Source organism: Eulemur rufifrons, chromosome 23 (assembly GCF_041146395.1).
Source record: "Eulemur rufifrons isolate Redbay chromosome 23, OSU_ERuf_1, whole genome shotgun sequence".
Lineage (NCBI taxonomy): Eukaryota > Metazoa > Chordata > Mammalia > Primates > Lemuridae > Eulemur > Eulemur rufifrons.
This window is the reverse complement of record NC_091005.1, coordinates 4,043,514-4,056,343: the sequence shown is the minus strand read 5'-3', so window position 1 is coordinate 4,056,343 and position 12,830 is coordinate 4,043,514. Positions and strand designations below refer to the sequence as shown.

The 12,830-nt window shown below is 58.2% G+C and overlaps 1 protein-coding gene across 1 annotated transcript in view; it reads right to left on the bottom strand.

The window, feature by feature from the left end:
• NLRC5 (NLR family CARD domain containing 5) overlaps positions 1-12,830 on the bottom strand; it is a 52,895-nt gene that overhangs the window by 25,653 nt on the left and 14,412 nt on the right. Inside the window, exons 14-23 of the mRNA XM_069497830.1 lie at positions 12,148-12,237; positions 10,397-10,465; positions 9,546-9,614; positions 8,752-8,850; positions 8,281-8,364; positions 6,781-6,870; positions 5,965-6,009; positions 4,905-4,994; positions 3,889-3,972; positions 1,832-1,915 (exon numbers count right to left, since the gene is read on the bottom strand). Of these exons, the coding sequence (XP_069353931.1) occupies positions 1,832-1,915; positions 3,889-3,972; positions 4,905-4,994; positions 5,965-6,009; positions 6,781-6,870; positions 8,281-8,364; positions 8,752-8,850; positions 9,546-9,614; positions 10,397-10,465; positions 12,148-12,237 (804 nt within the window). The remainder of the gene's footprint in view (positions 1-1,831; positions 1,916-3,888; positions 3,973-4,904; positions 4,995-5,964; positions 6,010-6,780; positions 6,871-8,280; positions 8,365-8,751; positions 8,851-9,545; positions 9,615-10,396; positions 10,466-12,147; positions 12,238-12,830) is intronic.

The following is a 12,830-nucleotide window of genomic DNA, read 5'->3' as shown; positions in this document are numbered from 1 at the left end:
GCAGGAGCACCCCTCACCCGCAGTTAGGGCGGCCAAAAATACCTTCAGCCATTGCCAAATGTGCCCTGAGGGGCGAAGTCACTCCCAGTTGAGAGCCACTGCTTTAGCGAAAGCGAGACGGGTCCACCTTGCCCTCCGAGGCAGCCTCGGCACCTCCAGTTCCCGACCCAGTAAACCCGGCCTCAGCTTGTCTCATCAGCTCTGCTTGCAGGGTCCACCCTGAGTCCACCCCCTGTCCCCTCCCTTCCACCGATCAGCTCCGTCACCTCTCTGCCTGGCTGTGCACAGCTCCTCCCTGCTCTGGTTTCTGCTTCTGTCCCCAACCCCTTCTCTACCCGGCATTCAAACTGAGCTTTTGAAAACGCAAATCACTCCTCTGCCCCTCAAGTTGCCTTGCACAAAAATCCAGACTCCTCATGATGGCCAACAGGCCCCACACGACCCAACCCCGGCCCATCTCTCCCCACCTCCTCTCCTGCCAGCCACTGTGCTCTGGCCCCATTGGCCTCCTCCAGGCTGTTCCTGGAGCCCACCAAGCTCAATCCTGCCTCAGGGCCTCACACATGCTGTTCCCGCTGCCTGGAATGCAGTTCCCTGCTCTGGATAGGACTGGCTCCCTCTCCTCCTTCAGGTCACACCTCAGTGACCCTTCTCAGAAACATTCCCTGACCACGTCTGCTGTCATTGAAATCACCTCTCCAGCCACTTTTTACAGCCCCGGAAAAAGTGATTTTACTTAGGTTATGGCTCAGCGCCCACCACTGCAAGGTGAGCACCAAGAAGACAAGGACCTGGTCACTTTTTCCTCTGCTGTGCCCTCCAGCACCCCAAACTGCCTGGCCCAGAGCAGGCGCACAGTGTATTGGCTGAGCAGTACAACGTGTAAGCCCTGGCAAGGACCGGGCTAGCCACCCATTGCAGGGTCAGATGAGTTGGGGGTGATGCTGTGTGACTTAGGCATAGAGAAGTCCATCTCTGGTCTTCAGTTTCCCACCTGTTCATTTTAACCTGCCACCTGTTATGTCCAAAGGAGCCCCTCCTGAGCCATTCTCTCCGGGCAAGGCGGGACCACAGAGGGGCCTGTGAGCAGGACAGCCCTTGCTACCCCTGCATTGTTGTCACAGGTCTCCTCCCTCCCTCCCTCCTGGACCGGCCAAGAGAGATTCCGAGATTCCGGAGGTGATGTGAGCCGCCTTAGGCATCCCGGAGAGCCTCAGCCTTAGCCCTTACGTCACTGTTATTAATATTACATTATCATTTAATTTCCGGTCGTATTCCTTCATCTCAGCCACAGCTGCTTTTCCCCACTGCTAAAAGGATAGTGCAAGTAAATCCTTTTTAAATTCTAACCAGTCTGAGCTGAAATCAGAAAATAGAGTTTTTAAATACTTTGGGGGAAGCAGTTTCAATTTCCCTTTTGCAGAGTGAGATGGTGACCTTTGAAAAGCTGTGAGTGACAGCTGTACAGTTCCTTCTAGGGGTGGGTGGCCTTTCTGTGGACGGGGAGAAGTAGGATATTCCACTTGTCACGGGCCTTCCAATCTTTAAGGTGCTTTTAGGGGACCTCGTTTGAGTCCCAAGGGGAGGGGAGGGGTTGGGGAATATTAGCCCCATTTGTCAGATGAAGAAACTGAGACCCAGAGGGGACAAATAACGTCACCCCCCTCCCCAGGTTGACAAAGTGTTGGGGTAGAGCTGGAAGCAGATTTGAGTCCCCAGTTGTGCCAGATAAAATGATGAAAGCGCCCCAGGGAAAGAAGAAGGGGGAAGCGAGGGACGGTTTTGCAATGCACGAGCCTCAGGGCCGCCTCGCAGGGAATGGGGGTCTTACTGCAGCAGGCTCAGGTGGCGGAGTCGGGGCAGGCAGTGCAGCAGGGTCTCCAGGCTCTGGTCACTCAGGACCGCACAGGACAGTCTGTGAAGCAAAGCGTCTGTGTCAGGCGGGGAAACTGCCAGGAAAGCAGGGAGCCTGGCCTCACAGCCACAGCCTTCTGGACACGGGACCTACCCCGTGTTGCCCAAGACATTCCCTCCCAACACTGGGTCCTTGAGTTACCCCTGGAGCTGGAAGAAGAGGACAATCTTGCAGGTTTGTAAAATACTGGGTTAAACCAAATTAGTTTTCTTGACCGCAGGACTTATCTGAGCCTTTAATGTGCTGCTGCGCATTATGACTTTCCAAGGGGCTATGTTTTTTGTTTGTTTGTTTTTGAGGCAGAGTCTCACTCTGTTGCCTGGGCTAGAGTGAGTGCCGTGGCGTCAGCCTAGCTCACAGCAACCTCAAACTCCTGGGCTTAAGCGATCCTACTGCCTCAGCCTCCCAGGTAGCTGGGACTACAGGCATGCGCCACCATGCCCGGCTAATTTTTTCTATTTTTAGTAGAGATAGGGTCATTGCTCTTGCTCAGGCTGGTCTCGAACTCCTGACCTCGAGCGATCCTCCCACCTCGGCCTCCCAGAGTGCTAGGATTACAGGCATGAGCCACTGCGCCCGGCCACCAAGGGGCTATGGTAGACTTTTTTCCAAACCAAGTGGCCTAGCAGGGTTGCTATTTGAGGGCCGTGAAGGTTAGTGTTCTGCGGAACACATTTGTTGAGAAGAGAATGCTGCCTTAAGCCAAAGTAGTGAATACGGTACTAGAAATTCAGCGTCAACAGGGCAGCGAAGGAGGGGTGTGGGCTGGCTCTGGTCTCTGCCTGCCCATCAAATCCAGACCCACCAGCTCAGCACTTGTCTAAGTAATTTATCAGAACCCAACACACTTAGCAGAAACTCCAGATAGTCCCCCTTCCGTCTTTGCTCTGGTTGGAGGACGGGGACAGCTAGAGTCTGTGTGTGTCCTGGGATCACATACGGCCCCTCCCCTTGGGGCCTGGAGCCGCCCCCTCCGACCCCCAGAGGCCTGTGGACTGTATTCTGCCTCTGCCGCCTGCTCTTCCCTCCCACCCAGTTCCTTTGCCCCCTGCAGGCCTCGCCCTCCCCTCGCTGGGGCCTCCAGGGGCCTGCCCACCTCCCCCGCTTTATCTCTGGGTGGTGGGGGAAACCTGGGTGGGGGAGTGGGTCGGGGAGCAGCCCGTGGTTCTGCAGCCAGAAGCCTCCTGTGGAACCTCTGCAGGGCCCAAGCCGCACATTTTCTGTCCCAGGGATGGCATGGGGTCCTTAGTAGCTGCGATCACAGGTGCATGCCACCAAGTCTGGCCACAAGATGGTGACAAAGGTACCATGGTGATGTAAGATGTTAATAACAAGGGAAACTGAGCGAGGGAACGCTCTAAACTCTCTTTGCAGTTTACCATAAAGCAAATCTAAAACCATTCTAAAATTGCTTACTAACAAATGGATTGGATCCCTGTGTCTTGACACTCAGGGAAAGCCAAGTTGTGCAGTTATGAGACAAACACTAGTTGCCTGTCAAACAATGTCAAAGTCCAGGGAGTTAAAGCCATTTGTCCAAAGTCACCCAGACTGCAGGTGGCCGATGCCAAGCCCCGTCTCTGGTCTCAGACCCAGGTGTTCTGGGGTGGGCAAGGTGGCAACCCCGGGGGCGGAGGAGGTGTCCTGGGGATGAGCTCCAGCCATGAGGCAGGCCCGAGTGAGTGCCGGGTGGGGCTCAGGACGTGCCCTGAGCTGAGAGGACGGGGCAGGTGACAGCATCCCCAGGCCCAGTACAGCCCCTCCCAGCCGGCGGGGTGAGGTGCCTGAGGCTGGGGGCTGCTGGGAGACAGCCCACCTTTCACCAATAGGTCAGGGCACCCCCGTGGGGCTGGGCTAGGGGGTCTGCGGGAAAGGGACTCGAAAGGCCCATCTGGCCTCTAACCAGGAAGCCCCCTCCTGGGTCACTAGACAGATGCCACATTGTGCCCTGGGGCAGTGTCTTGGGTACTTACTGGACTTCCAGCGGCCCCGGGCACTGCTCCAGAGTCGCACAGAGGCGGGTGAGGCTCAGCGGCTCCAGCTGACACTCCCTGAGGCTGAAAAGGGGCAGCGGGCAGGGGATGAGAGGGGACCCAGGGGCTCTTTCCTTCTCCCAATAGTCCTCACCCCAAGCTACACGCTGCGGGGCACTCTCTCCTCTCTCAAAAAGTCTCCCCAACAGCCCCTGTCCCCCCCACAACTGACAGTGACAGTACAGGACCCTGAGTGCCCAGCTGCCCTCACCAGTGACTCTCCAAGTCCTTCCTGCCACCCCTGCCTGAGCCCAGGCCACCATCCTCACTCCCCTGGACCATTTGGCACCCTCCTGGCATCTACTCTCGCCTCCCCACAACCCCTCTCCACCCCGAAAGTGCCTCATTTGTTACCACTGTGAATCTGACCAGACCCCTCCACTGCTTAAAACATTCTGTGGCTCCCTATTACCCTGAGGCTAAAGGCAAATGCCTTTCCCACAGCCTCACTCCCCCCGTCTGTGCTCCAGCCACACCGATACGCTTCCTGGGAGCCCAGCTTCCGCTCCCCCGGGCTTTGCCTACCCGCTTTCCTCTCTGGATAACTGTGGGGGCCTCAGCTTAAGTTTCTCGCTCTCTCTGAGGTGAGGAAATCAGGGCCTGAGAGGGGAGAGCCCCAGCGGGGGTCTCGCAGCCCCTCATGGCGATGCGTGTGCATTTGGGGACAGGCTGGCCCCCACAGCCGATGGCAACCCAAGGCGGGGGGTGGGGGGGCTGGGCTGCTCTCTTTGCTTCAGAGAAATGTGGAATCTTCTCTCTAAGGAGAATGTTCTCCCTAAGGGGCCGGCAGCTCCCCACCCGCCACCAGCCCTCACACTCGCCCTCTTTATTTCCCCTTTTCTCAAACTCTCTTCCCTCCGTCCCAATCCGCAGCCCTAGGCCCCCAGCCCTGCCCCCTCCCTGACCCCTCACCCACACTCCGGTTACCCCCAGACAAGAAGTGGGTGAGACGGTACCAGAAGCTCCTGGGGGCGCAGCGCTGACCGAACCCCGAGAACTCGGCTCCAGCTGGCATCGCCGGCAAAAATTCACCAGCCCGTATGTCCCTAGGAGCGGGGAAACCGTTTGGAAAGAAAGTTCCAGTCATCCATACTGGACTCCCAGCTCAGAAGTCAGGGCTGGAAGGGGCCGTGGAGACAATCAAGCCACTAGATCCTAGTCCAGACCCTCATTGTTCAGATGGGGAAACTGAGGCCCGGGGAAGGGAAGCCAGAGAGAGAAAAGTCAGCAGCTTACACCTGTCCAGGTGGGCAGCCCCTGACCAGGCAGGGGGATACAGGACTTGGCATTCACGTGACTTCTACCTCCCTGTACCTCAGTTCCTTTAGCTTCAAGAACCCAGAGGGTCCCCAGAAACAGAGAGCCTAGGCTGGGACGCAAGACCACCCGGACTTGGGCCACACCCTGGCTTCAGACAGCCCACCTGTCTGAAAAGCCCACGCTTTCCCCGGACACCTTAGCTGTGGATTCCCTGTGCCCAGGGGCCAGCTGCCACCGCTCCCGAGTGACGCCAGGAGGCCCAGCCCCGCTAGGGGACAGCCAGGAGCACCCATGAAGAGCTAAAACCAGCACTGCCTATGTACTGCTAAGATGTGGACTGTTTTTTTTTTCCAGAGCACCAACAGTTCTTGGCTTCTCAAACTCGATACTCAGAGTATGAAAGGGCAGTGACTCATGGAGTCACAAGTCTGCAGAAGTCCCCGAGAGACAGAGACATGACTGCCTCCCCGCGGGCTCCCCTGCAGCGGCCCTCTGCTGGCACCTGCTCGGCTCCAGGCGCCCGGGCACGCCCCGCTGCCCGCCCCGCTGCCCGCCCCGCGGCTGCCGTCTTCCAGGACAGAAACCCGGCAGCTGACTGCGGGCACGTTACACCGGGCGGGGTTGCAGAAGTGATGGGTTCTAGTGCGCCAGACCGGGGTGGCTTACCCCAGGGCCGAGGGTGGTCAGCACGGGTCTGGGGGTGGGGGCGCCAGAGCAAATGGGGAGCCCACCCCTCCCCAGAGCGCCCCTCCTCACCTGCCTCTCCTGGCACCTGTCAGGAGGACGCGCTGGCTCTCCAGGCTGGAAGCAGAGGAGCGGCAGTCTGAGACAGGGCAGAGGGCCCCTCCCCAGGCAGCAGCCAGAGAGCAGACCAGCCAGGTCCGGGGGGCCCGGGGTGGTCGCCCCCTCAGCAAACACGATAATAAGTAGATTAATCCGCAACTGCATCCACCGAGGCTCGTACGAAGCACACCACCCACGTTATCTCATTCGATTCTCGCAATAAAACCATGAGGGGAGGACTTATTATTATCTCCATTTTACAGATGAGGAAACTGAGGCAGGGAGGCCCAGGGACCTGCTCCAAGCTGCACAGCAGCTCAGCAACCAAGCCTGGTCCGTCTGCGATGGCACCTCCCATTCTTTGGGATCCTCGGGGAAGGAGAGGGGAGGCAGACCCCCCCGAGGCCATGGTCGCCATGCCCTGAATGGCCTGGGGCCACTTGGGTGGCTGGGACTGTCCCTTCTACGCCCTCCTCAGCTCCAGCGGCCCACAGTTAAGGCAGGTCCCTGTGCACCCAGTGGCCCCCAGGGAGCTCCCAGTTTTCTTAAAAGTCTCTGCAGACGCTCAGAGAGTGAGTAAGGGAGAATGGACTGTCCCATGATGAATTTCAAGGAATTAGAGTGTCCCAGGGCCACACTCATTCATTCATTCAGCAGACACTCACCACGTGCTCACGGGACCTGGTATCACCAAGGCCCTGAGGATGAGACATCACGGACACGACAGACGAGGGGCCCACGTGGGAGCCGTGGGAGGAGGGGGAGCCAGGGGGAGAGGCCCTCGCTCACCTGACGTCCAGGCGGAAGAGCCACTGCAGCGCAGAGAAGCACCGGGCCAGAGCCAGCACAGCGTCCAGGGAGAAGCCGTTCCCACTGAGGCTGCAGAGCACAGGAGGGACACGATGGGCGTCCCCCAGACTCAACACACCCCCGTGTGGTCAGAGCACAGGGCAGGCGAGGGCTGTCCCCCAGTCCGGACACCGAACCCCAGATGGTCAAGAGAGCGCCCTTTCAACTGCTCATCGTACAAGTGGGGAAACCGAGGCCCACAGACGGGCAGGGCCTTGCCCAGGGTTGGCGACATGTCGGCGACAGAGCTGAGAACCCGGTGGTTCCCCTGGGCTGTGACGGATCTGAGGAGTGCTCTCGGGCTAGAGCCGGGCCTCAGTTTCCCCGCCTGCTACAGGGGGGGTGGTGCCGAGTGCAAAATGAAAACACGGGACCTCTTGTTCAGAAAGCAGGGAAATAGCTGCGTTTTCCTTTCATGGTCTCCCTGCCAACTGGTGATAGTGTTTTTTATTTGCCGTTTAATGCCGCGTTCCTCTGGCATGGGGACACTGCTCGGGTGAGTGGGGACTCTGACAAGGACCAGGTCGTCCAGGCGTCTGCATTACTGAGAGGTCACATGGGGACGTGCCTGAAAGCTCCTCTCTGCACATAATTCGCCTGCGACTGTGAGGCTGGGACAGGAACAGAGGACACTTTCCCTGCCAGCATCCCGGAGAAAGACTGCCTGGGCAGGAAGCACCCTCAGGCCACAGCACTCACTCCAGAGGTTGTAGCTATAAGCAGTGGCCACACTTGCAGTTTATGTGTTTACTGACTGGGAACCAGGGGCTCAGAGAGGTGAGGTAACTTGCCCAAAGTCACACAGCAGAGCAGGTGGCAGAACCAGCCTGGAATACAGGCCCTGTGTATGACTTCCCAGGGCTCCTCTAGCTTTGGCCCAGGAGCGCTTGGGAGGAGGAGAGGCTGCGTGGGCCAAGGCCACCAGGGCTGTTTAGGGCCCAGGAGCTCTGGTCTGTTGCAGGCAAAGTTTAGGGCTTCCTGGCCTCCCCCGACACCCTCTCTCTACCGGGGACTCAGCACCCGCCCGCAGCCCTGGGCACCCCGCTAGGGTGTCCTCTGGGGTACAAACCCTCCCTGCCTTCCCTGTCCTAACCCTATCAAACAGCCCCTCCCTGCACCCGGGGCCAGAATGGCTGGCGACCGTTGATTAGTAATGTTACTACTTCCCACCGTGCTGCCCGGCCCCAGGTGCAGGGCCACCGAGAAGTGAAACTTTGACTCAGCGCTGGAGAGTCCCACAGGCAGATCTCTGTTTGAATAAGAATCACGGTACCAGCTAGCCGTTTATTACCGTTACCACGCGTGTCGCGTGACTTACACGCATTTCCTGATTTAATCCTTACAATAACCCCAGGAAGGAGGCAGACCGAGCACAGAACAGCCCCACGCCCCCCTGCTGCTGGGGACAAGCCTAGAGCCTTTGCCTCAGTGGATACTCACTCCAAGGACTGCAGAGCGCCCAGCCCTGGGAGCAGCCGAGCCAACAGCGCTGCACCTTCGTCCCCTAGAGCGTTGCCTGAGAAGCTGGGGACAGGGAAGGGACAGAAGACGTTAGTGGAGGTGGGAGTGGGTGGCCAGCAGCACTGTCCCTCCCCTGCAGCCATGTGACTCCCTGAAACTGGGGACACAGCCCTGGGCTGCCAGGCCAGATCTCACGTGGGGGATCTCACTGCCGGGGTCTCCCCCAGGTTCTGATCCCAAGGTTCATGGACCCCTGGAGTCAAATGTGGGGGACCTGTATTTTGGGAGAAAGAGTCACAACTTTCACCAGATTCTCTAAGGGGCTCCTGACTTCATCAGGGAAAGAATGACGGATCTAAATCTTAAAAAGTAAAACAAGACGCCAACGCGGTGGCACCCGCTAACTCTAACGGCCCCTCCCACTTGCCATGCAACAAACAAACCACTCACTCGAGCTGGAGGTGACGGAGATGACCGAGGTGGCAGCTTCCTTCCAGCGCCTTGCAGAGCTGCTGTAGGTGCCTGGCTTGGAAGCCGCAGCGTGTCAGCCTGCAGAGGGGCAAAACCACAGCCCTGCGGCGCCTGCCCCACCCCGAGACGCAGGCAGAGAGCAAGGCTTGCAGGAGGAGGGACGGGGCACATTTAGCACCTGGCCACGCAGACAAAGAGGGACCACAGGACATCACACACGGGCAGGGAGGAGGCAGAGAGAGGGGCGCAGAGATGGAGAGGGACCCAGAGATGAGAGAGAGAAAGCACGAGCACCCCAAAGGAGGACAGGACTGGGGGTGGTAGAAAAAGAGAGACTATGAGCGAGACAAGGAACGAGAGGAAGAGACAGACAGACAGACAGGGGGATCAGACAGACACAGAACAAGAGAGAAGGTGAGAAGCCTGGGTGGTACTGGTGGGAGCCCTCCGGGGGCTGAGCTGAGCCCTGGCCTCGTCCCCAGGCTCGGGAGAGAAGGGGTCGGTGCTCCCCACGCTCTCCGGCCAGAGTTCCCACGGCCCCTCAGCTGCGGGGTTCAGGGGAGCTAAGAGGAGTGGGGCCCCCTGGGCTGCAGAAGGTGACTGGGGTGGGCTGGCCGGGGAGGCGGGAGGTAGGGAAGCCAGGCCACAACCCCCGGACACAGCAAGTCACAGTGTCCCCTGCTGTGGGAGTATGTGGGGCCTGGGGACAGGCTCTGAGCAGAGGAAGGGAAGGGGCTGGAATGACACCCGGGGCGCAGAGGCCATCACTGTACCTGATCCTGTGGGAGCTCGGGGGCAGCTCAGAGGGCATCTGGGACACGAGGCTGTCAAGAAATGCAGCGCTGGAGGGACACACGCCAAGCCAGGCTGAGCAGTGGCCCGATCCTCAGCCTGGCCTTCCCCATTCCGTCACCGCACTCCGCCCGGAGTCGGTCAGACCTTGGTTCCAATTTGGCTTCTCCACCTCCTGGTTGTGTGACCCTGGACTTAACCTCTCGCTGGAGAATTGTGAATTCCCGAGTCCGGTGCTTGGTGCTTTGACAGTAAATGCTCAGCTAACCTCGGCTCCATTATCATTAAGCTCATCCTCCTCATCAGTGCTCCAAAGCTGTCAGCCCCAGCCCTAATCAAGCCTTCAACAGTTCAGACCCCACTGAAAAGATCGTGGGTGCACTTGAGGAGCACAGCACTGAGTCTCTGCCCATGTGCTTGGCTGGGGCAATCCAGGAAGGCACCCTGGAGGAGGCAGACATCCCCGACAGGTGTCCTTGTGCTAAAGGGAGCCAGATGTTCCGACCAAGATCAGAGCCACAGGCCAGAAAATCCTCTGGGTTTAGGCTGAAGGGCCTCAGTCTCCAGAACATCACTCTCAGGCACCCCGTGCCTGCCCAGTGTGTTGTCTGCATCCTACCCCTCAGGGCTGTCTCTGGGCACCATGAACGATGGAGGCGTTCTGCCTTTTGACTCCCCCCCTCAGGGCCGCATCCTCTGCCAAGCCCGCTCCCTTCCTACTCCTTTGTGGACTCAGCCCGGTCTCCTGGGCAGTGGGCTGGCACCGTGGCGTGGAGGTTGGAGAGGGGACGGCCCTGAGCTGGAGTGTGGCCGCGGTGGGGCCGGGGCCTACCTCTTCCGGGGTCCCTCCTGCTCCTCCGTGTTTGGGGCAAACGTGAGGACCACAGCCTTGTGCAACAGGCTGCAGAGACGGAGAAGGGAGGAAGTCAGGGGCTACTGGGTCCCCGATGCTCTGTGTCATTTCTAACCCTCGGCCTGGAGGGGCCTCTCGGGTGCCAGTTGCCACCGACCCCCCCCATCACCCCCCCACCCCCACCCCACCGCACCCCACCCCACCCCTCCGCCTCCATTTGCAGCCACTTCCTCTGACTTCCTCTGATCTTTCGAGGCCTGAACTCTTTCTGCACAGAGATTGCACAAACTCATCTGTTGCCTAAGCAGCCCTCCTTTCCTGGGCAAGCCCTTGAAAGAAAACTTCACTTCTGGGCGCTCGCCCTCTCTCTCTCTCTCTCTCTCTCTGCCCCAGGCTGCACCCCTCCCCCTCTGCTGAGCAGCGTCCCTGCTCCCCCGAGGTGGGTGTGGCGTCCTCCCGCGCTCAGCCGACTGATCGCCACTCTCAGCCTTTCCCAGTGGGTCCTTCAAAGCTTTCGATAATGCAATAATTTTTTTGCTTAAAAAAGTAAAGATTAAATCATAGATTCTCTTTTAAAGCTTAGTTTTTTAAGGCAGAGAAGAAGCAAGGGTTTTCATGGTTTCTAACTGCTGTGAGAAAAGTAAACATAAAAATAAAAAAAAGCAAGGGTGACAAATAATTATAATTGTTAGTAATTGCTCATTATCGATCAGCATGGACTATCCCATTCTTTCTACCATTCAGCATGTTGAAAAGCTTTAAGATGATGAATTAAAATGTTTACGTTTACTTCCTAAACCATAGTCATTCTTCCATATTTAAACTGTAATTATATTATCCTTTTTTCATGGTTCCATTGAGTTCTCTCTGGAAGTAACTTAGTTTAATATCCAACTGTTAAACACTCAAGTTATTTCCATTATTTTCCTATTATAACTAATACCGAAGTGAACATCGCTACAACTACACGTCTTTGCACAGCCATGATTGCTTTAGTCTGGGCTCCTAGATGGGACAGAGTGTCATTTGGAATGCACTGGGGACACTTTATTGAGTTAACGTGTAAAGTGAGCCAAGGTCCCCTAATCTACCCTCTCCTCCCTCGATGGCTGTTTACAGCTGAGAGCCAAGAACGGGGCCTCCCTCTGAGTGGGAGCTGTGTTGACATTCATCAGCATTTGTCCTCAGTCCCCCAGTCTGCACAGCGAGACCCTCAGGAATGAGACTGAGCCCCGTCTGAGGTCGGTTCCCCGGAGGCAGAGCCTGGCCTGTGAGCGGGACAGGCACATCATGAGCTGAGGGACAGCTCTCGGGAGAAACAGATACGGGACCCAGGAAGCCGAACAAGGCAAGTCCTCAGCCTGGCGCCCCAAGGAGCTCTGGAGCATGAAGGGCACCACAGTTTGTCCCCCCCACAGAGACAGGGGGGCTGGAGACTTTTAGCCTCTGCCTCTCACTGGCCACTCCTGGTTGGGGGGTGGGGTGGGTGCCACCTCCCAGGCATCTCTGGCCCCATCAGCCAAGGGCAGACCCCCAGAGGCCGTGTGAGCTGTGGGCAGCCAATGCCTGCAGCAGCCGGGAGCAGGGGCACCGGCTGTCACGGGGTCTGGGCAGGGCACCCGTAGCATCTTCTATCAGTCCCAAAGGTCTGGGTCTGGACCGAATTCCAGGGGCTTTAGAGCGCATGCCCCGGGCTGCAGGGGCGCAGGTACCTCCAGCGGGGCTCCCACCTGATGTGCAGCTCTGCCAGCGTCCTGCACGTGCCCACTGTGCTCAGCACGCAGCGCAGCCCGGCCACCGAGAGCCCGTTGTCGCTGAGGCTGTGGAGAGGAGGGGGCGGCAGCCGTCAGCAGGTGGCTGAGGTCCCCAGCCCAGACAGCTCCAACCCCCTCCTTGTGGCTCAGCAGCTTGCTGGCTGTCACCCATGGGATGTCCCGAGTCCCTGACCGGGGGCTTTCAAAGGATCCATGGGGGTGATGCATGACCCGCTGCCCCACTCAGAGAATAAAGCTCTCCCGCCCGAGTGACAAGAACTGACGTGGTGTCTTCACCTCTGGGAGCCTCAGTTTCTTCATCTGTAAAATGGCCACCACTTTAGAGCACTGCCTGTACCAGGCTCCATACCAAGGGCTCTGCACATATATGGCTTCATGTCATCCCATTTTACAAATGGGGAAACTGAGGCCTGGAGAAGTTCAGTTACTTTCCGAGGGTCACACAGCTACTAAGTGACAGAGCCAGGCTTTAAATCCAGAGCCAAAGCCCCAGACCACTGCTACCCAACCTCAACACTCCCCCAGCCCAACCCACACGACCCTAAGGCCCCTACCCACTCCCCCAACACCGCCCACCCCATACACGTAGCACCACAGCGCAGCTGGCAGCCCAATGTCCTTGCTTTCCATCCCGCCAC